Source organism: Chiroxiphia lanceolata, chromosome 10 (genome assembly GCF_009829145.1).
Source record: "Chiroxiphia lanceolata isolate bChiLan1 chromosome 10, bChiLan1.pri, whole genome shotgun sequence".
Taxonomy (NCBI): domain Eukaryota; kingdom Metazoa; phylum Chordata; class Aves; order Passeriformes; family Pipridae; genus Chiroxiphia; species Chiroxiphia lanceolata.
Window position 1 is genome coordinate 23536267 of NC_045646.1, and position 21805 is coordinate 23558071.

Below are 21805 nucleotides of genomic sequence, written 5' to 3' on the forward strand. Positions count from 1 at the left end.
TCCCAGCAGCCCCTGGGAACAGAGAGAGGCTCGGGATGGAGCGTCTCGCCCCGCGTGGAGCTGACGGCAGCGGGACTGCGGGTAGTGGGGAGCGTGACTCAGCCTCTCCAGCAAACTCGGGGCTTGCCTAGGCGCTGCAGCTCCTCGGCAGGGATCGCTTCCGCAGCCTGATTTGCTGGGAAGTTGCCAGCCGCCTGCCACCTCCTCCTCTCTGCGGGCAGCTCTGCCCTATTCTCCGCTCGTCGCCTGTGTCTCCAGTGACAAAATGACTCGCCGGAGGAGAGGGACGAGAGGCTGAATCCCTACGGCAGGAGAGGAGCGGAGGAGCCCGTGATGCGGCCGGAGGATGCTGCAGGGAAGGTACGGGCAGCCGCTCCGGTGGTGCCGGCGGAGGGGAGGGCGATGGGCAGGTTCACAGGCAGTTGTTCGGCTTTGCACCCCGTCCCGATGGGTGCTGAGACCACCCTGTGCGGCCGAGGGGTGACTTGATCCCCCAAGCTGGGGCGGCAGGCAGCGTGTGCTGCGGGAGAGACTCTGTCCTTGTCCCTGAGCTCCTAAGGACATGTATTCCAGGTGTGAAGCTCAGTTGTCTCTCCCGAGGTGCTCATGGAGGACTCAGGGTGGGAGCCCTTCCTGCATGGGCTTATGAGCTGCCTCTGTCCATGCCCCAAGCCCCCATCACCCTGCCTGCCTTGGAGGGCCACAGACAAGAATTAAGGGTGCATTTGACCTTATTTTGACAACTCTTTCTCAAGAAATCAGATCTGCTGCGTGTTGTGCTGATGCAGAAAGCCAGTCTGCCAAAATTTGCCTCCCAAGGTCAGTGGGGCTGTGTAGATCCCAAGGGGGAGGCTGATAAAAGGGCTTTCCCTTGCTGCTTCACGATTTTTCTTCACCACTCCTTGTTCCCACAAAGACTCCCCACCCTTGGGTGTGATTCAGAGTTTGGCTTGTAGAAAGGCAGCCAAAATCCTCCTTAAACCCCACAGCTTGGCCAGAGCATCACCTGAGTTTGATGCTTCCTCTGTTACCTAATCCCAGCTCCCCTGAGAGGACACCGTGCCCCTTTGGGGGACACCATCCCCCTTTGCTCCAGCAGCTCTCCCATCTCAGCAAAGGGGGCTATGAGTGTTCAGTGGGGGCTCAGGAGTTTTGCAGCCCCCACCATGCAGGGAGCCAGTGTGCACCTCAGGGCTCTCAGGGCACCTTTGCAGGGGACACTGGACCCTGCACAGAGGAGCACCTGGTCTCTGCAGCCAGTGTGTGTCTATACAGATTTTCCATGCAGGGCCACGCTCGGGCTGCTCACACAAGAGACCTAGTTCCTGCTCTCCCTACTGCCAGAAATATCCCAGCTGCCTGCAGCAGAGAGCAGGCAAGGAGAGCTGAGGGCTGAAGGTGGTGGGGGCAATTTGTGGACACCCCAGGGCAGCATGGTGCACACCAAGGCTGGTTCACCACCCATGTGGCCCCTGTGTCAGGATCGTGGTGAGGGGATGGCAGGTTTCCCAGGGACCAGTCTCCACCCAGGGAATGATGGACAGAGCTCCTTGGTGCTTTCAGTTCATGGGTATCCTTCTACTTTGAAGGCCCCTTTGGACGGCGCTTGGAGCAACCTGGTCTAGCGGAAGGTGTCCCTGCCCATGGCAGGTGAGGGTGGAACAAGATGAGCTTTAATACCCCTTCCAACCCAAACCACTGCATGATTCTCTGATTCTCTTCTGCTGCACTCAGGATGGGGATGTTCCAGACCTCCCAGCCTAGGAACAGGAGAGAGGAGGCTGAGAAGCACAAGACACAGGAGCCATGTCCGTGCGTGGCCGGTGCGCCAAGGTGCTCCCCTCCGAGCTGAACAAGGTGTGCCCTGAGAGAGGAGATGACCCTGCCACACACCCCAGGAAGATGAGTGACTTTGAGGTGGTCCCCAACCTGCAGCAGAGCAGTAGCAGCGTCTCGAAGAGCAGGCGGAAGGCACATTTCCCCACTGGCAGCAATGAAAAGGCAAGTTCAGGAGGCAACAGGAGACGGGGTGGTTGGGCACACACATGGGCTTAATGAGTGCTCATTAACAGGAGCATTAATAATGGATCAGATTAGTTTTAGGGACAGACAGAAAACCCCCAGATATCTGAGGTACATGCTCAGCACTCATATCCCCTCTCCTGGGGGTACACCTGGCTTTGTCCTTGCAGACAGCGATGGAGCTTTCATCCTTCACATCCAAAGAAGCACCCAGATGTGCTCTCACCACCTGGGTATCTGGCCCCTGGCACAACTTCTGGCCCTTTCCAGGAACCCTGACCCCTTGTTGCTTTTCCTGCTCCCTCAGGAAAATCTTATCTCCTGGATTCCTGAAAACATCCGGAAGAAGGAGTGCACCTACTTTGTGGAAAGCTCCCAGACATCAGATTCTGGGTAAGTCAGACAGTCCCTCTTTCCCCTCCCCTGCCAGGAGAGCAGAAGCAGGTGTTGGTGACAAAGCTACAGCACCAGAAAATCCCACCTTTCTGTCACAGGGATTCACAAATCCCTTTTTAACTGGTTCTTCACCCTGCTGTGTGTCACCACATGGCTGAGATTCTGTGTCCCAGACACCCTAACCCTTTCCAATGCTTTTGCAGGCAGTCACTTCAATCCTAAATATTTGTGTGCTAAATCTCTACAGGTGGAAATATCTATTCTTTTTTTCCTAAGTTTCCCCCCAAACAACACCTTTGTTTCTGCACAAGTTCTGAGCTGGAGGAGGGGCTGGGTGGGAGGTGTGGGTACCCGTGGTGTTCCTAAGGAGAACAGGAGGGCTGGGCTTGGGCCTTTCGGGTTTCAGCTGTTCTAGACAAAGTTGGTGTGTGTTTCAGGAGGATCGTGTGTGAGTGTGGCTACCTCAGGGAACAGCACCTGGATGATGGTGCCAAGCCTCCCATCTTCCTGGGGAAGGAGTGGGACCCCAGCAGGCACATCCAGGAAATGCCAACGGATGCCTTCGGTGATATCCGCTTCACGGGCCTGGGGCAGAAGACAGGGAAGGTGACTGGTTTGTCCCACCTGTGGTGCATGGGGAGCCAGTGTTTGGGCCTTGCCATGGTGGCAGTATTTCCCTCCTGAGTGAGAGAATATTAGAAAAGGGTGAGATTACCCCAAGGGCAACGCTGACCCAAGCAGAGGAGGGGGATGGGACAGGACCCCTCTTCTCTCTCAGTCTTAGTCCATTTCTGAAAACACAAGGCTGCTCTTCACACTGTGAGACCTGTGATTAAAGGAGTGGCTGTTCCCTGTCCTTGTCCTTAGGTTTGTCTTGGGAATGTTCGTTCACAGGGAAGCTAATGGGAACAGGGTCATGGACAAAGACCTGGAGCAGCAGCAACATGACTATGTTGGGAAATGGTGTTGGGAAGCCTCATACTCTTTGGTGGGAAGGGAGGGATTGTGGTGGAGGTGGCCTGTTACCCTGACCCCAATGTTTATACCCAAAATATGTATATGCTCCCTTTTTTTTGCAGTATGTGCGTGTCTCCTCAGACACCCCTCCACGGGTCATCTACCACCTCATGACACAGCACTGGGGCCTCGATGCACCCAACCTGCTCATCTCAGTCACCGGGGGAGCCAAAAACTTCATCATGAAGCCAAGGCTGAAGAACATCTTCCGGCAAGGGCTAGTCAAGGTGGCCCAGACAACAGGTAAGAGATCACAGAATCATAAAATCATGGAATCATAGAATAGTTTGGGTTGGAAGGGACCTTTAAAGGTGATCTGGATGCAGAGGGTATCCCTGTGATGGTAGTGGGTGAGAGACATGTCACCTGGCCATGCCAGGTTCCCTGAGTTGGGCTGTTCCAGAGATGCTGAGCTGGTCCAGGAGACCTGTAGGTCCCTGCCTGGACCACCTCCACCAGGGATGGGCTGTTCCTGCTCAGTCACTGCAGGCAACCTCAGAGGGAGCTGGACTGAGAGAGGTGCTGAAGAAGGCATCTCCTGTGCTGCCAGGGCAGGGATGGAGCATCCCTGAGGACCTGCAGGAATAAGGGGGATGCTTGGAGATTGCTGTGAGCAGAACCTCTCCCTTTCCATGCCCTTCTGTGACCCCCAGGAGCCTGGATCATTACAGGGGGGTCCCATGCTGGTGTGATGAAACAGGTGGGAGAGGCAGTGAGAGACTTCATCCTGAGCTGCAGCCACAAGGAGGGCGAGATTGTCACCATTGGCATTGCCACTTGGGGGACCGTGTACAACCGGGAGAGCCTCGTCTGCCCCATGGTGAGCCAGGCAGAGCCGGAGGGGGGATTGCTTTGCCTGCACCTCAGCTGCCGGGGAAGTCCTGCCAACAATTGTGGTGGGAACAGCTGCTTCTAGATGTCACTGTGGCTGCCAGTCCCAGTACAACCCAGCTGCACCAGAAGGAGTGATGGTCATAGAATTGTAGTCACAGAATGGTTTGGGTTTGAAAACCCCTTAGAGATCATCCAGTTCCAAGGATACCATGGGCAGGGACACCTTCCACTAGACCAGGTTGCTCCAAGCCCCATCCAACCTGGCCTTGAATACTTCCAGGGTCAAGGGCTGATATTTGCTTGTGGGTGTGAGGGTATGTGGGGCAAGGCTGATGTGAGCACTGGGGAGGGGGGCAAGGGACGGCTGTTTGGCCAGACTGTCTCCACATGCTGGCCCCACATGCTGGTTACTTTGGCTATCAGGTGCTCCTGTGCCAGGCTTCTCCCAGAGTGTCTCCTCCTGCACCTTACAGGGTGGCTTTCCTGCTGAGTACGTGCTGGATGAGGAGAACCAAGGCAGCCTGTCGTGCCTGGACAGCAACCACTCCCACTTCATCCTGGTGGATGATGGAACCCACGGGAGGTATGGGGTGGAAATCCCCCTGAGGACCAAGCTGGAGAAGTTCATTTCGGAGCAGACCAAGGTGAAAGGAGGTAACAGTGACACACAGCCCGGCCTGAGGCAGGGATGGGCCATTCCCTGGTGAGGGTGTCCATCCTGGGCTCCAGTGAGTGGCTGTGGCATCCCTGGAGGATCTGGGCAAGCAACCTGAGAGGATTGCCATGATAAATGTAGAACCTGCTTCCTCAGTGACATAGATCAAAGACCCTCAGTGACATAGATCAAAGACCCTTTCTCTACCAGACGATTGACTTATGGGGTCACCAAAGATGTCCCCAAACCTTGTGTTGCTGAGCTGATCAGGGAGAGTAATTTCTCCCAACGGGCCAGGCTTCCAAGGGGCTTTCCAGGTGGCATCTTCTTGCTGTGCAGATGATTTTCTGTTCTAACACATGCACACACATACATCAGCAAACATGAATCATGGAATCAAAGAATATCCTGAGTTGGAAGGGACCCATAAGGATCCTTGAGTCCAACTCCTGGCCCTGTACAGGACACCCCCAAAAATCAGACACCATGTATCTGATCTGATATGCCAGACAAGCACCTGCTATGATATTTCCCTGCCTCTCCTGAAGCCTGACATGTCGGGACAATGCTCCCACTTTGTCTTTCCCAACCCACCACTCAGAGGGGACCACATGAGGGGGATCTGCCCTATGGGGAGGTGACCCTGGATTTTGCTTCCCTGCAGGTGTTGCCATCAAGATCCCCATCGTGTGTGTGGTTCTGGAAGGAGGCCCTGGGACTCTCGATGTAAGGAACTGCTTCTGCCGAGCTGAGGATGGGGCAGGTGGAGGGGGCAGCTCCTTCCCGGGGTGCTGGTCTCGGTGTCGGAGCGAGTGCGGTGCCTCCCTGACATGAGTGTTGGGAGCAGCAGAGGGGTCCCAGGCTCAGAAAGGGTCTGCTGGTGTCTGGGTGGGATCAGGACCAGCCTCCCCACCCTGTTGCAGACCATCTACAACGCCATCACCAATGGGACGCCCTGTGTGATCGTGGAAGGGTCTGGCCGTGTGGCCGATGTCATTGCACAGGTGGCCAACCTGCCCGTGTCCAAGATAACCATCGCCTTGATCCAGCAGAAGCTGAGTGTGCTCTTCCATGACACCTACGAGCTCTTCACTGAGGGCAAGCTGGTGGAGTGGACCAAGAAGGTGAGCCCCTTGTAGGCTCCTCTGAGCTTGTGGAGACCAAAGGGGTCCCCAGGGGCCCTAGCCCATGAGCAGAAAGGCTCCCAGCAGGAAATTAAAGCTCATCTACCCCCAGCCGTCCTCATCATTGTCCTGGTGAGCACCCCATGGCCTCGAGCTCTGCTCCTCTGCTGTCTGCTCTCTTTGGGCAGAGAGGGAGTGTTTGGGATCAGCCACAGCACAGGGGTTTTGCAGGCAACTCAAGTGGAGTGAGGAATTGCCCTGCACAGGGCAGGGAGCTGTGGGAAGCAGCAGGGAGTGATGCTGCTGTTGATATCTTACCCACGGCTCTTCCTGTAGATCCAAGACATAGTGCGGAGCCGGCAGCTCCTGACCATCTTCAGAGAGGGCAAATATGGCCAGCAGGATGTGGATGTGGCCATCCTCCAGGCCCTCTTCAAAGGTGAGGGGTGAGGGGCTGCTTAGGAGGATGGGGCAAGGTGAACAGGATAGGGGTCAAGTCACCTCGTGCAGCTGCCTGACTTACAGGATCACCAGAGTGATCCCCAAACCTTGTGATGCTGAGCTGATTGGGAAGAGATGTTTATAACAAAGGGCTACACCTTCAAGGTTGATCCTCTGTTCTAACATATGCACTTTGCATGCAGCATCCCGAAACCAGGACCACTTTGGTCGTGAGAACTGGGATCACCAGCTGAAGTTAGCTGTGGCCTGGAACAGGGTGGACATTGCCCGGAGTGAGATCTTCACAGATGACCATGACTGGAAGGTAAGGCAGTATCTGTGATGCTTGTCTGGTCAGGCTTAACAGCTTGTCAGGACTGCAGATATGGAGGACACTTCTCAGCTGTGCTTGGGGAGAGTTTTAGAGCTCCCACTGCATTGCCAAGGGCTCTTAATCTCTCCTGTTTTTCAAAAGTGCTCCCCAGCAGAGGTCAAAGCTGAGCAGGTTTATCCATCCTTTCTCATGGATCTGTGGGACTTCGAAGGGATTTTCCAATTTTGGTCACCAGTTTGGGTTCCCCCAGGTCATGTACCTTTGGTGGGACTGGGAAGAGCTGGAGGGAACTAGGAATCCAAAACTGAAATATCTGGGGGTATATGCCCCATTCCTGGAAGTATTCAAGGCCAGGCTGGATGGAGCTTGGAGCAACCTGGGATAGTGGAAGCTGTCCCTGCCCATGGCAGGGGGTTGATATGAGATAGGTTTTAAGGTCCCTTCCAAACCAAGTCATTCTGTTGATTGTGTGATATTCATGAACTTGGGAAAGCTGTTCTCTGCTCTATCCATCCCTCCACCTGGCAGCCAAGCGAGCAGAGGGCTCCACTGCCAGAGAAGTGAGTGTACTAATCCACCAGTGTGTCTCTGGAGATGTCCCACAAGTCCTAGTACTTCTCAGATGCTCTTTCACATCCAGAAACTCCTTGTGCACCCAGGGATAAAATCTTCCCTGAGTGTGGAGCCTGGTGGGGTTCTGCTCTGAGACCATGGAGCCTCTCACCTCTGCCTCTGGCCTGCCAGCCCACAGATCTCCACCCCGTGATGGCAGCTGCCCTGATTTCCAACAAGCCAGAGTTTGTGAAGTTGTTCCTGGAGCAGGGAGTGCGTCTCAAGGATTTTGTCACCTGGGACACCCTGCTTTACCTGTATGACAACCTGGCACCATCCTGCCTGTTCCACAGCAAGCTGCAGAAGGTGCTGCTGGAGGAGAGAGAGCACACAGCCGGCTCCAAAATGCCAAGGCTCCAGCTGCACCACATCTCCCAGGTGCTGCGGGAGCTGCTGGGCTGCTCCACACAGCCTCTGTACCCCAAGCCCAAGCACACGGAGCGGCCCCGGCTCTCCATCCCCGTCCCGCACATCAAGCTGAACGTACGCATCTCCAGGTTACCTGATGGCAGGGTTGCAGTGGGGAGGGGACACCAGCTCAGGGAGCCGTCCTGGAGGTTACAGCTGGGTCTCTGTCCTCTTGTCTGCTCAATAATCCTACTGAAAAACCCTTAAAGCCCTGCCTGAGTCATCCGCCCTGCATTCCAGGTGCAGCTCTCACCCTCCTACACCTGCAGCACCATGTGGCTGCATGACTGGTGGGCAGGACCCAGTGGGGTGGGTACACAGCTCCACCTGATCCTGGCATTTCCAAGATAAGTCCAGTCTTGGCCACCCCTCTATCTGGGCAAAGTCCCTTCCATGGGTGGTGGACACAGTACCCAGGGTTTGGGTGGCTCTGTGCTGAGGGAACAGGTCTGACCATCGCACACCTTGCAGGTTCAGGGGTCGAGTCTCCGGTCCCTCTACAAGCGCTCTGCTGGCCGAGTCACCTTCACCATGGACCCTGTCCGAGACCTGCTCATCTGGGCTGTGGTCCAGAACCGCAAGGAGCTGGCAGAAATCATCTGGGCCCAGGTATCACAGCCTAGAGCTGGTGGTCATGGCTGAGGGGCTCAGGTGGAGCCAAACCTTCCAGCCCCAAGGGCAACAGTGGCACCTGCTGGGATTTGGGATAGCAGGCAAGCTGCCCCAAGCCTGACCTCAGCCAAAGGGAAGACAGCCTGAGGTGACTTGGTGTTCATCCCCAGCTACACCATGAGGCCAGATCCCTCCCTTCCTGGCCACAGGAAGAGGGAATGCTCTGAGCCAGAAGTGGGCTAGTCCTTGCACAGGCTGAGAGAGGGCTGAGCACACAGGGGCATGGCAGCTGGGTTGGAGAAGGCTTCCACCCATAAACAGCACCCCAAGACAAGAGGCAGTGTGGCTGGTGGCATGGTGAGCATGCTGAGGAGTCACTCCATCCCATTACCTAATGCATCCCATGGGGAGGGCAGGGTTGTCCCTGTATTCTCTGTGGCAGTGGGTTACCCAGAGAGGAGCCCAGCTGAGCTTTTGTCACGGCAAGCTGTCCATCCTGAGTGCCAGTCTGCTTGGGACACCCGCCTTCCCTCCCGTGGGAGTTGGGGAGAGCTTGGCAGGACTGATGGAATTTGACAGACAGAGTGTCCACACTCTCCTTGTCCTCTTCTGTCTCAGAGCCAGGACTGCATGGCAGCTGCACTCGCCTGCAGCAAGATCCTGAAGGAGCTGGCCAAGGAGGAGGAGGACACAGACACCACTGATGACATGCTGGCCCTGGCTGAGCAGTTCGAGCACAAGGCGATTGGTGAGCAAGAGGGCACCCCATAGGGCTGGCAAGCTTTGCCCAGGAGATGTCTGGGGGTGATGGGGGGGTCCCGTCATCAGAATCGAGGTCATGATGCTCCAAGGGTTGTACCAGGTGGTGGTGGGAGTGCAGGGAGTACCACTGTGAGGTGCAATGTCCTGATCCTGCTGCAAAGGGTGACTCTGTGGGTGCCTTGTCCCGGAACTCAGCCTCATCTCCCTGGTACCTGCCCTTGTAGGCGTGTTCACAGACTGCTACCGTAAGGATGAAGAGAGAGCACAGAAGCTTCTCACCCGTGTCTCTGAAGCCTGGGGGAAGACAACCTGTCTGCAGCTGGCATTGGAGGCCAAGAACATGAATTTTGTGTCCCACGGGGGTGTCCAGGTGGGTTCCCAGCAGATGTGCTGGGAGGGGATGTGTCCAAGTGTCCCCAAGATCCAGGGTTCTCTGCAGGCAGCAGTGGGGCTCTGCCCTTCATCCCCTGTAACCAGCACTCCTCCTCCTCCCTCCTCACAGGCCTTTCTCACCAAGGTCTGGTGGGGGAAGCTGTGTGTGGACAACGGGCTTTGGCGGGTGATCACATGCATGCTGTTCTTCCCCCTGCTCTACACCAACCTCATCACCTTCAGGTACTTCTGGCAGCTGGGGCACGCATGCACGGAGACAGGGATTTCCTCCAGCCTCACCCTGTGGCTGGCTGGAGGAAGCTGCCGTGGAATCTCGCTGGGCAGCTGAGCCCACACCCCGCCCTGCTCCCAGCAGGGAGAAGAGGCTGCAGCCCATGGGCTGCCTGACACGGCTCCGAGCCTTCTTCACAGCGCCCGTCGTCATCTTCCTCATGAACATCCTCTCTTACTTCACCTTCCTCCTGCTCTTCGCGTACGTCCTGATGGTTGACTTCCAGCCGACTCCATCCTGGCGGGAATACCTCATCTACTTCTGGCTCTTCTCCCTGGTGTGCGAGGAGACCCGCCAGGTGCGGGGCAGGCAGAGCCAGGGCTGGGAGGTGGCAGAGGAGGAGAGACACCCCTCTGGGGGCTCCTGGGACATCCTGAGCAGCTCACGTTCCCATGCTGCTTCTCACGTCACCATCCATTCGGAGAGGTCTCCCCAGCACATGGAACCACCAGATCCCCCCATCTCTGAGGCTGGAGAATCTCCTTGGCTGCACCTGACCTAGCCGTGTGCACATGCAGAAGAACATGGGGTTTTGGGAATGTCAGGAGATGGAGGACTCACCTCCTTCCTTGGGTGAATTCCCCGCAGCATCTCCACACTTTGCTTGATATTCAAGGTTTCTTCAGTTTTTGCTTCAATGCCTCAGTGCCTTTCTCCCCCAGCCTGAAGACTCCATGTCCCAGGTGTCCCCATGCTCCTTCCATGCCTGTATAGAAAAGCCCATAGGCTTAGGTTACCTTCGGGTCAGCGAGAGTGTCCAGTGATGGCCAGCTGATCTCTGTGATCCCTCCCCTCTGTGAGGCACATGAGTATCTTACACCCAACTCCTCTTCTCTTCCCAACAGCTACTGTATGATCCAGATGGGCTTGGACTTGTGAAAATGGCTTCCCTGTACTTCAAGGACTTCTGGAATAAGTTGGATATCTGTGCCATCCTAGTCTTTATCGCAGGGCTGACTTGCAGGTAAGCTGCAGAGCTCGATAGTATTTTCATAGAACCATGGAATCACAGAGTGGTTTGAGTTGGAAGAGGCTTAGAGCTCATCTTGTTCCAACCCCCTGCCACAGCAGGGACACCTTCCACTAGCCCAGGTTGCTCCAAGCCCTGTCCAACCTGGCCTTGAACATTTCCAGGGATGGGGCAGCCACAGCTTCTCTGGGCAACCTGTGCCAGGATCTCCCCACCCTCCCAGTAATTCCAACCTAAATGATTCTATATGATTTATAGGTGGCACTGAGGTGTTTCCTTCCTTCTCTTCTGTGCCCAGGCTGATCCCATCGACATTATATCCCGGGCGTATCATACTGTCCTTGGCTTTTATCATTTTCTGTCTGCGCCTGATGCACATTTTCACAGTCAGTAAAACGCTGGGGCCCAAGATCATAATTGTGAAGCGCATGGTGAGAGCTCCCCTTCATCCTACCAGGGTGATGCTGGACCATCCTGCTAGAGCAGCCGGATGTGCCACCCCTGTTATCCCCTCCTGGAGAGGAGTTTGCTCCAGGACACAGTTATCCTTCTCCTCTGTCTTTGCAGATGAAGGATGTCTTCTTCTTCCTCTTCCTGCTGGCAGTGTGGGTAGTGTCCTTTGGGGTGGCCAAGCAGGCTATCCTGATTCACAACGAGGAGCGCGTGGAGTGGCTTTTCCGTGGTGTGGTTTACCACTCTTACCTGACCATCTTTGGGCAGATTCCTTCCTACATCGATGGTAAGGGACTCCAGCCTGTGACAGCACATGGCACGAGCAGGGTGGCTGTGACAAGGCCAATGTACCAAAATCATGCCGTGTTGGCCCATGGAATTCCCAACAGGTGGCAGTGAGCAGAGCACCTGGGATGTGGCAGATGGAGGTCAAATCCCTGCCTGGTGCTCCCTGAGACACCCTGAGGTTTGGTCGCCACAGAGTCATGTTGTGCCCTCCCACAGGGGTCAACTTCAACATCGACCAGTGCAGCCCCAACGGGACCGACCCCTACAAGCCCAAGTGCCCAGAGACAAACGCGGACAACAAGAAGCCCATCTTCCCAGAGTGGCTGACGGTCATCTTGCTGTGCCTGTACCTGCTCTTCACCAACATCCTCCTCCTCAATCTCCTTATTGCCATGTTCAAGTGAGTCTGAGGGGTTAGAGATCTGGTGGAAGTAGCGGGATCCCTCTTGGGGGGTTATAGATGTGATGGAAGTAGCAGTTGTGGGTCAGGGCTGATCAGGGAGATGGGTAGGAGTTGGGACACCATTCAGACATGATGTGCCCCCTCATCCCCCCGGCACGGCTGACACCTGGGCTCTGCCCCAGCTACACCTTCCAGCAGGTCCAGGAGCACACGGACCAGATCTGGAAGTTCCAGCGGCATGACCTGATTGAGGAGTACCACGGCCGCCCACCTGCGCCCCCACCCCTCATCCTGCTCAACCACCTGCAGCTCCTGGTCCGGCGTGGCTTGCTCCGCCGGCCGGCCACGCACCACAAACTCAGTGAGGACCAGCATCCCTCTCCTGCCCTTTGCCCCCTCCTCAGGGCACAAGGCTGGGCACGTGGGCTGTGGTCCTGGGGTTTGAGATGCCCAGAGATCTGACAGCACTGCCATCCCCTTCTTCGGGCAGAGGAGAAGCTGGAGAAGAACGAGGAAGCTGCCCTCCTCTCATGGGAGATGTTCTTGAAGGAGAACTACCTGCAGCACCAGCAGTGCCAGGAGAAACAGAACACAGAGCAGATGATCCGGGACATTGCACAGAGGTACTGTCACTCCTGAGACAGAGAGTTCCTTCCATCCTTCGGCGCCCTGAGCAGAGAACAGTTGGGATCAGTGCAGGAGTGGCTGCTTGAGGGGGTTGCGATCTGCACTGTCCCTCCAGGGTTGATGTACTGGCAGAGCTGCTGGACTTGGACCGGGTGAAGAGGACAGGGGTGGTGGAGCAGAGACTGGGCTCTCTGGAAGACCAGGTGAGGCAAAAACAGAGCAACTACCCAAGAAAGATGATATTTTCCAGGGGCTGAGTCAACTGAACAGAGCACAAAATCTGTCTGAATCAATACCCCTTCAGACAGTTTGAGTTTCATTGCCGTTAGCATCCAAGTGAAAAAGGTTTTTGGGGAATGTTCTGTTTGACTTCAAAGGGAACAGAATGCAAGTGGGAAGTGGTGGGATGAGCCGCTGCCTCCACTGGTCACCAAAGAATTAGAGCTGACCCAGCTCTTCTCCTTGGCCTAAGAGGACCCTCCAGACCTCTTGGAGATGGGGACTCTGTGAAGCTGTCCCACACCCCACACAAGCAGTGGGGTGGTCAGGGAGCCGACCCAGCCCTGGCGCCTCCTGTTTCCACTTCCATTTCCACGTGCTTTGTAAAAATGTTTCCCTGGAGATGGTTTTCCAAGGCAAACATCAGGACACAGACAGGATCACTGCTGCCCATGGGGACTGGCAGCCAGTGCCAAGGGCATCAGTGCCACCTGCCAGGGATGGATCCTGCGCTACTCAGGGGTAGGGGGACCTGGGGGGTGACCCTCTGCTGTCCCCCACAGGTGCATCAGAGTGCCCAGGCCCTGAGGTGGATGATGCAGGCACTGCGGGGCAACGGCTTCAGCTCAGGGGAGGACCTGCCAGCCGTGGGTAAGTGGAGAACAACTCCACCCCAGCAGCACCAGGGAAGCCCAGGGCCCCAGACCAGGGCTGAGCAGCCCCTTGCACCTCTCTGTTCAACATCAAGGCAGAGATTCCTTTGGTCTTGGGAGCTTTGGTGGCTCCATGAGGCCATCCAGCCCTTCCTCTGGCCATATCCACCCTCCATGAGGTTTCCTCCAGGACCTGTTGGAAGGGAAGCCAGGGTCCAGGTCCCCGGGGCATGTCAGCATCCCCATGGAGAGACCCAGCCAGCCCCCTCGGCAGAGCTCTGGTCCGCAGTACTGGACTCAGTGTCCCGTTTTGTGGGACCCTGCTGTCTGTGTCTGTCTCACAGGCTCCTCTAGAGCCTTGGACTTCAAAGAGGCTGACCTGGAGGGGAAAGCTGAGGAGAGACGGCCCCCGTACCATGTGCTTGCCCGAAACCTCCTGTACCCAGGCTCTCACACCCTCCGCTTCCCTGTGCCAGATGAGAAGGTGCCCTGGGAGGTAAGATCTGTGACCCTAGGCAGTGGAGCTGGGAGGAGGGGGCATGGGGCAGACCCTGGCAGTGGTGGGAGGAGGAATAGACCCTTCACTGCACTTGGGAGCTGCTGTTCTTCCAAGCCCTGAGACAAGTGTCTTCCTGGAGCAGCTGCACTGAGGTTCTCCCAGAGACAAGGACATAGTTGCTGCTGGGATCTGCAGTGGTAGGGATGCCTGGGGATGCTTGGCTGGAGACAGAGGGTACAATCACCTGCCTCTGCACTTCCTGAAGCAGGACTGGCTCAGGGTCAGGGACAGGATCCAGCACTGACTTCCATGGGGGCATGATCCCATCAGCCGAGACCCTGAGCTCAGCCCCCAGCAGAGCCAGGAGCATCACTTGGGCGGTGATGCTAGAAGCTGTGCAGACCAATACACTGGGGCATAAGGTGTCCCTGGACATCCCAGTCCCTGCCTGCCACCAGAACAGGGATGCAAGGGAGTCCTGACACAGCCACGTGCTCCGCAGGTGGACTTCCCGCTCTATGACCCCCCTGCCTACTCGGCTGACCACAAAGACATGGCTGTGCAGGACCCCTTCAGCCTGTGAGTGTTCCCCCATGGCTCTCCACTCCTGGGTGGCACAGCCAGCCCTCCTGGCACCCCTTTCCTGGGTGGCACAGCCAGCCCTCCCTACCGGGCTGCCTCCCACCCCCAGCTCCTTGGAGTCTCTCCTGAAGATCAACTACAACACCATGGATGGGCTGATCGACCGGCAGAGCTTCCACGGGCTCTACGCCGTGCGGGACGGGCTGCCACTGTGAGTGCAGCCACCACAGGGAGCTGGGAGCTGGGCTGGGAGGCAAGCACTAGGAGACAGAGAGTCCAGGGGCACCTGAGCCCATCCTGCTTTCCTATGGCTAATGGTGCAGCAGGGGTAATGTCATGCATCGTGCTCAGGGCTTGTCCCCAAAAAACCACCACAGCACCCCAGAAGAGGTGGAGTGCAGTGGTAGGGAAGTGCTATAGGGGTGCACAGAGGGATTGTGGCACCATCCCAACCCCCTCACTCTCACTCTGACAGGAACCCCATGGGCAGGACGGGGCTGCGAGGCCGTGGGAGGCTGCACTGCTTTGGGCCCAACCATGCCCTGCACCCCGTCGTGACCCGGTGAGTGTGTGGGGACCACAGGGCTGGGCATGTGGGATGGAAAAGGGGGCATGGAAGCGCCTTGGAGAGACTGGGACCTGGCCAAACCCAGTTCTGCTGATGCGACCACTGCTGGGAGGAGGGGAGCCAAATGCAGCTGCAGCATGACAGGGGCCTCTCTCACAGCTGGAGGAGGAATTTGGATGGGTCCATTATAAGGAAGAGTCTGAAGAAGACGCTGGAAGTGCTGGTAGCCCAGTACCCACTGTCAGATGTCTGGGCTCTGCCTGGGGTAAGAACTGGGGGAAAACAGCTGGTGCAGAAGATGGAGTTGGGAGATGGGAGCAGTGAATGGATGGATGGATGGATGGATGGATGGATGGATGGATGGATGGATGGATGGATGGATGTCCCACAGAAAAGGGGGAATGACAGGTACATGTTGTGGCCTTGGCTGAGGAGGTACCTCTGACTCTCCTGCAGAGCATCTGCATGCCAGGGGTGCTGGGTGAGCAATGGTCCCATTACATACACCCACACACCTGAGCCCCTGTCTCCTGCCTCTCCCTCCTCCTCCTCCTCCTCCACAGCTTCAGTTCTCACATGTCCTTCATTGTGAGCATGTTAAGCCACTGGCAAAGCATCCTTTTGCAGACATTGCACCAGGCACATTCAGACATCTGCCTGGGCAGAGCTGAGGACTTCAGGCAGGAGAGGGAGGAAAGGAGGCACCATGAGAGCTTGTGGCATCATCTGCAGTGGTGGCTGGCCTGATGGCCAAGCTGGTGGCAGGGAGGGGGGCTGGGCTGTGCTGATGACAGGCCATATGGCTGACATCTCCTTTGGCACAGGGGTCACTGGAGCCAGGGGAGACACTGCCACTGAAGCTCAAGTGGATCCTCCGCCGGGAGTTCTGGCCCCAATTCCAGAACTTGCTGAAACAAGGCACTGAGGTGAGGGGCACATGGGTGTCCCAGTGGTATTGGGTCACGTGAGTGTCCCACTGGGGTGGGGGCATGCAGGCATCACCCTGGGCAGCAGAGGCACACGGGGACATCACCGCAGTACAGAGACATGTGTCCATCATGGTGTCACAGGGCCACATGGGTGCCCCAGGGTACAGGGGCCACTGGTGGCCACTGCTCCCACCAGGGAGGAATGGCTGGAGGAGGTGGAGACATGCAGTAATGCATGTGTGGGGGTCTGGAGCAGCACAGAGAGCGGGGGGGTGGCTGCCCACTCCAGTGTCTGTGCCTGCAGCAGTCGCTCTCCGTGGCTCCAGTTGCAGTGGGAATGGGGTGCTGGTCTCTATTGGGGCAGAGGAGCTGCAGGGTAATACCCCACCACCCCCAGGGCCTCTGGTGCCCTCAGAGATGTGGTGGGGGCTCTGCTGATGTGGCAACTCTGTCACCGAGCACAGGTGCACAAGGGGTACCTCGATGACCCCCGCAACACGGACAATGCCTGGGTTGAGACGGTCGCTGTCAGTGTCCACTTCGACAACCAGAACGACGTGGAGATGAAGCGGCTGAATTCGGTACGGGGCTGTCACCCCTGTGGCTCCCTGACCCACCTCTCAGCAGGAGTGGGATTCTCCAGCTGCACAGAGTGGGGGAATAACATGAGGATGAACATGGGGTGCCACCCCAATGTATGCCCCAAAAAGAAAGGGCAGGAGGTTGGGGACTAGAAGTGCTGTTGAGTGTGGCTGGCATGGCCCCTCACCAGCAGCACATACATGATGTCTGTCCCCTTCCAGTTCCTTCAGGGTTGCGACCCAGAGCTGTGCATCCGCTGGCAGGTGCTGGATAAGAGGATCCCCCTGCATGCCAACCACAAGGAGCTCCTACACAAGGTCTCAACCCTCCTCGGTGCTTACTACTGAGGCCTCAAGCACAGGCCAGGGCTCCTGCTGCCCCAGAGCAGGTTCTGGCTGGGACCTGCAGCTCCACCCCAGTTCACCTGTGAGACCAAGGGAGCTGCGACCAAGCTCAGCCCCAGCTTGTCTCTTGGTACTTCCACATTAGCCCACAGCACTAGCCCAGAGCTTGGGCCATGCAGAGCCACAGGGCTGTTCCTGCAAGGTGATCCCTCCCTCAGCTCCAACCTGCTCTTGGCTTCGGGGTGGGCACTGAGGGCTCACCAGCCCCAGCTACTCCACAAGGATATCCATCTCTGCACCCTGCTCCTGCTCTGAGCCCTGGCAGCCCCCGTGCCACAGATCCCAAAGGATTGCTCTGGAGAAGGCTTGGAGTCACTCCTGTGGCAGCTGTCTCCATATCATTGGTTGCCTCAGACCCAACAACATGGTCCTGAGCTGTGACCCAGCACTTCCAAAGGTGTGAGCAGCTCTTGGCTTATATATCTATGGTTTCATAGCTCTGCACAGGCCCACCCTCCACGCCCCACACTGATATGTAATCCTGTGTGTTTATGCTGAGCTCCAGCTTGTCGCTGAACTCCCTCCCTCTGTCTGAGCCAAGGCACCAGCTAAATGTCACCTGCCTGTCCCCATCCCCTGGTGCACATGGATGGAAAGGGGCAGCTTGCTGGGACCAGGTGATCCATGCTCTATGGTCCCTTGAGCAGGTAGGGACAGGAGAGGGGACAGGAGTGTGTCAATCCCAGATATCCCTACTTTTAAGGGGTCTTTCACTCACATTTTCTGTTGCCCGCCACGGGGAGAACTAGGCACAGTGAAGACATTTTTTGGTCCCCCAGAAGAGCCCCACAGTAGCAGGTTATGCTTGGGACTGCTCAGGGTGGGATTTTAGTTCCCCCACCCTCTCCTGATGGATCAGACACTGACCAGCCTGGGCTATTCATCCCACACTGGTGGCCACCACAGCACAAAGGCAGTTTCACCAGTGACGCACTGGGGCTTGGCAAGGGGAGGGGACTCAGTCTGGCAATGTATTCAACCCAGTTCAATAAACCATGTATTAAATAACTACAGGCTGGTGGTCTCTTATGCTGTTTAAACAGGGGCCATTCCTGAAGGCCATGCTTGGAGCACACTTCCAGGATGAGCCCAGTTTGAATGTTCTCACCCCAACCTTGTTGCACAAACTCACTTTGCTTGTTGACTCACCCCCAGTGATGGCTGAATCACAGAGTGCTTTGGGTTGGGAGGGACCTTAAAGACCATCTCTTTCCAACCCCCTGCCATGGGCAGGGACACCTTCTACTAGACATGGGTGTTTGAGATTATTTGACCTGTTTGGAGTCAATATGGGAGATGTGCTCCAAGGTGTTGGCACGGCACCTTCTCCCATTTCTCGTGGACTGTTTGATATCTGCTCCTGGTCTCCCATTGCTGAGAGGTCAGGAGATCATCTGCTGACAGCCCACACGGGTGCAGGGAGGTCCAGCCTGGAAGCATGGCCAGGGAGGGAAGGGGCAATCGCCCCTTACAGCAGCTGATCAAGCTTCCAGACCCGCAGTCTGGACGGCAGCCTCCGGAAAATTGCTGAAACTTCGTTAGCAGCACTTAATTTCCGTACAGGGGTGCTCCACGCGGCCACTCTCCTGCAGCCCCGTGGGGGTGCTGCCTGGCTGTTCCATCGCCCTGGCCACCAGGTCCCACTCCCCTCGACTCCCCGCACCGCCCCCCCGCTCCCGCACCGCCCCCGCGCCGCCCGGTGCCGCCACGGCAGGACCGCCCGGCCCGGGGCTCCTTGGGAGCGGCCGCGGCAACAGGTGGGGCCGAGCACGATCGCGGCCGAACCGCCGCGCATCGCACCCGCACCGCCACCGCACCCGCACCGCACCCACACTGTCACCGCACCCACACTGTCACCGCACCCGCACCGGCACCACACCCTCACCCGCACTGGCACTGAACCCGCATCCGGAGCCGCCCCGGACGAGCCGGTAAGGGACCCCCGGGGTTTCGGGGCGGGGGGCGGCGGAGGGCGGTCGTGCCGCCCGCCGGGGTCCCGACTCGGGGCGGGGCAGGAGGGAGGGTCGGGGCATCCCCGCCGCACACCCCTGGGGTCCGGGAGGCTGCGACTCCCCAGAGCCCCTCTGAGCCCTTCCAGGTGGTGAGAACCGGCATCGCTTAACACGCCCTCATTCCCCCGGAGAGACGGAGCTGGCGGAGCCCGGTACCTTTCGTAGGGCCAAGAGGAATTCCCGGGAAGCAGAACTTCATCTCCTCTAGCAGAGCCCACAGTGTCCCAGCCCTGGACAGGGCCACGGGCTAAACCACGGGCAGCATCCACCCGGTTTGAGCATCCCTCGGGTATGAGCATTCCTCGGGTGTGACCATCCCCCTGTGATACCCTGAGGATGCTCACACCTGAGGGATGCTGCTGTTCCCAGGGGAATGCCATTAGCAGAGGGATGGTGCTACCAGGGGGGACAACAACTCAGTGCCCCTAATGACATCACCATGGGCCATTTAATTCCCAGGGGAAAGGCTCCCTTGGTCTCTCACCCTTCCCTCCATGGAGATTTCTTCCCCCCAGGCTGGCCAAGGCAGCAGGAGAGGTGTGAGCAGCACCAAAGGCAGAGGAAAGGTGTCCCACCTGCTTCACCTCTTGCCTTGCCCCTGACAGCACTGGGGTGTCTCTTGGGGTTTCCACATCACCCCCTTTACTGTGATAGTGGCTCCTCGCTTCACCTCCAGCCCCCAGAGTCAGGCTATCAAACCTTACTCTTTGTTTACTTTAAAAAGCAAACTCATCTCCAAACCCTTCTTTGGCAAAACCCTTAGAAATGTGACTTTTACCAGCTCATGGACCAGAAGGGGAGGGAAAGCAAAAGAGCTCCACATTTTGTTATTTAAAACCCTGGTGGTGATTAAGTCAGTCTGATGATCCGTGCAGTCTGACTCATCATTTTTTTTAAACACTCAGTGTTGGTAAGATAGGAATTTACTGCTGCTTCTGCACCACATTGCCCCTGGAAACTGGCAGCAGGATGGGGCAGAGACTCCCAGGCTGGACCTGCCTCCACACCTCCTTCCCGCAGCACCCTTTGTCCACCTGGGTGGTCTCTGCAGAGATGGGGGCAGGGGGCAGGGGTTTCATTCTCTGCATCTCTGTGTGTAATTAAACTTCGGCCAAATTAAGCTGTTCTGGACAAGATGGTAGCCAGTGTCACTCCACCCTTGTTTTCCAAGCTCCTGAGCCCAGCCTCCCACCCCTTTGCCAGGGCACATCACACATGAGCCATACACAATGTTCCAGGAAATAATGCCGTGTCATATCCCCTCCACCCACCGCTTCCCTCCAGCGATGGGAGAGGCTTTGCAGGAGCGCCGAGGGGCCGCCCTGCTGCCCAGGAGCTGCTGCCGCCCCCGGGGAGTTGCTGGCAGCCACGCTGAGCTGCCCGGCTGCAAGATGACCTTCACCACCACCACCACACCGGCCGCCAGCGTGGCCCAGGCTTTCTTCTGCCTTCTGCTCTGCGTCCCCTGGGGCAGCTCCTGCCCCCCCAGCTGCCAGTGCACGGAGCGGGCAGGGGCAAAGGCCGTCCTCTGCAGCTCCCGGCACCTGGAGGAGATCCCCAAGGACATCCCCAGAGACGCGGTGTTCCTCAAGCTGGATGCCAACAGCATCACCAGGATCCCCAGCAATGCCTTCAGGCACCTCTCCCACCTGGAGGAACTCGATCTCTCCAGGAACGCCATTGAGAAGATCGACAGGGCGGCTTTCAAAGGGGTGGCAGCAGGGCTGCGGACCCTTGACCTCTCCAGCAACCGCATCCGCAGCATTCCCAAGGAGGCCTTGCTGGCACTCAATGCCAAGCTCCGGCTGGCCAACAACCCCTGGCACTGCGAGTGTGCCTTGCAGGAGGTGCTGTGGGAGGCACGACTGGACCCTGACTCTGTCCAGGACATCACCTGCCACACGGCCCCACGGGAGGAATACGTGGGCAAGCCGCTGCTCCAGGTCCTGGATGCCGGCGTCAACTTCTGCAGCGTGCGCCAGAGGACCACAGACGTGGCCATGTTCATCACCATGTTCGGCTGGTTCGCCATGGTCATCGTCTACGTCATCTGCTACGTCCGGCACAACCAGGAGGACTCCTGCAAGCACGTGAATTACCTGAAGTCACTGCCGAGCACCCAGGGCCACGCAGAGACCACCAGCACTGCCTTGTAGTGCGGGGTTGGGGTGCCAGCTCACAGCTTCTTTGCAGGGAGCCAGCAGCCAACTTGTGGGCTTCAAAGCTTCTTGGTGGGATTCCCCCAGTGCTTGCTCCAGTCCTGCACACAAGTGCCACCGACCTCCCCTCCCCAGCAACACTGGACCGAGCGTGAGCAAAGGGCACCGGGGAGGGATGCTGGGGACACCTCACACAGACCTGTCCACAGAGACCGTGTTCCTGGGGGTGAACACTCCCGGCCAGACCCTTTTTCCCTGCCAGAGCTGGGCTCGCAGGGAATGCAGCCCCAGCCACACGCTTGTAGTTTGCACAGGTCAAGCCCCTGGTGGGAAGAGATGGGGGTGGGGGTTTGTGGGGCCAAGAGGTCCCTGGGGTGCCAAGGGTCACTGCAGTGGGGTCACCCCATCCTGGCTCCAAGCCTTGTGGAAAGCAGGACATCATCCCCAACGCCCTGAGTGGCATCTCAGCAGCCTCTGCCTGCCTCCAGCAACCTGGGGGTGGGTATCTCCCAAACCTTTGGCTCCTCAATAAAGCCCCGCACACAGGAAAAGCCCAAGGGTCTGTGCTATGCTGGG

At 57.5% G+C, this 21805-nt stretch overlaps 2 protein-coding genes across 3 annotated transcripts; both read left to right on the plus strand.

The window, feature by feature from the left end:
• Window positions 1-18069, plus strand: TRPM2 (transient receptor potential cation channel subfamily M member 2). Of its 2 annotated transcripts, none has more exons than XM_032698086.1 (33): window positions 1-360; window positions 1735-2001; window positions 2330-2415; window positions 2856-3024; window positions 3498-3678; window positions 4089-4255; window positions 4743-4923; window positions 5589-5650; window positions 5848-6048; window positions 6385-6487; window positions 6693-6814; window positions 7568-7918; window positions 8315-8452; window positions 9074-9203; window positions 9442-9587; window positions 9720-9832; window positions 9963-10179; window positions 10727-10845; window positions 11150-11282; window positions 11419-11590; window positions 11809-11992; window positions 12178-12356; window positions 12486-12618; window positions 12738-12825; window positions 13405-13492; window positions 13839-13990; window positions 14496-14572; window positions 14685-14786; window positions 15051-15137; window positions 15303-15408; window positions 15968-16069; window positions 16537-16653; window positions 16876-18069. In XM_032698086.1, the coding sequence occupies exons 2-33, from the start codon at window positions 1807-1809 to the stop codon at window positions 16999-17001; spliced, it is 4527 nt and encodes a 1508-aa protein (XP_032553977.1). In that variant the 5' UTR covers window positions 1-360; window positions 1735-1806; the 3' UTR covers window positions 17002-18069. The 2 variants fall into 2 exon arrangements, with proteins under 2 accessions (XP_032553977.1, XP_032553978.1); XM_032698087.1 differs by having other exon boundaries at window positions 9966-10179.
• A 2287-nt stretch (window positions 18070-20356) lies between these two features.
• LRRC3 (leucine rich repeat containing 3) lies at window positions 20357-21765 on the plus strand. Its single transcript, XM_032698090.1, has one exon. It carries the CDS (start codon window positions 20357-20359, stop codon window positions 21224-21226), a length of 870 nt encoding a protein of 289 aa, XP_032553981.1. The 3' UTR covers window positions 21227-21765.
• The last annotated feature ends 40 nt before the right edge of the window (window positions 21766-21805 follow it).

Bases quoted from the DNA above. Each gene is read 5' to 3' on its own strand.
- TRPM2 (XM_032698086.1), top strand. From the start codon at position 1,807: ATGTCCGTGCGTGGCCGGTGCGCCAAGGTGCTCCCCTCCGAGCTGAAC. The intron at 3,025-3,497 runs GTGACTGGTTTG...TTTTTTTTGCAG, and splicing joins TGGGGCAGAAGACAGGGAAG to TATGTGCGTGTCTCCTCAGA. The intron at 12,357-12,485 runs GTGAGGACCAGC...TTCTTCGGGCAG, and splicing joins GGCCACGCACCACAAACTCA to AGGAGAAGCTGGAGAAGAAC.
- LRRC3 (XM_032698090.1), top strand. From the start codon at position 20,357: ATGGGAGAGGCTTTGCAGGAGCGCCGAGGGGCCGCCCTGCTGCCCAGG.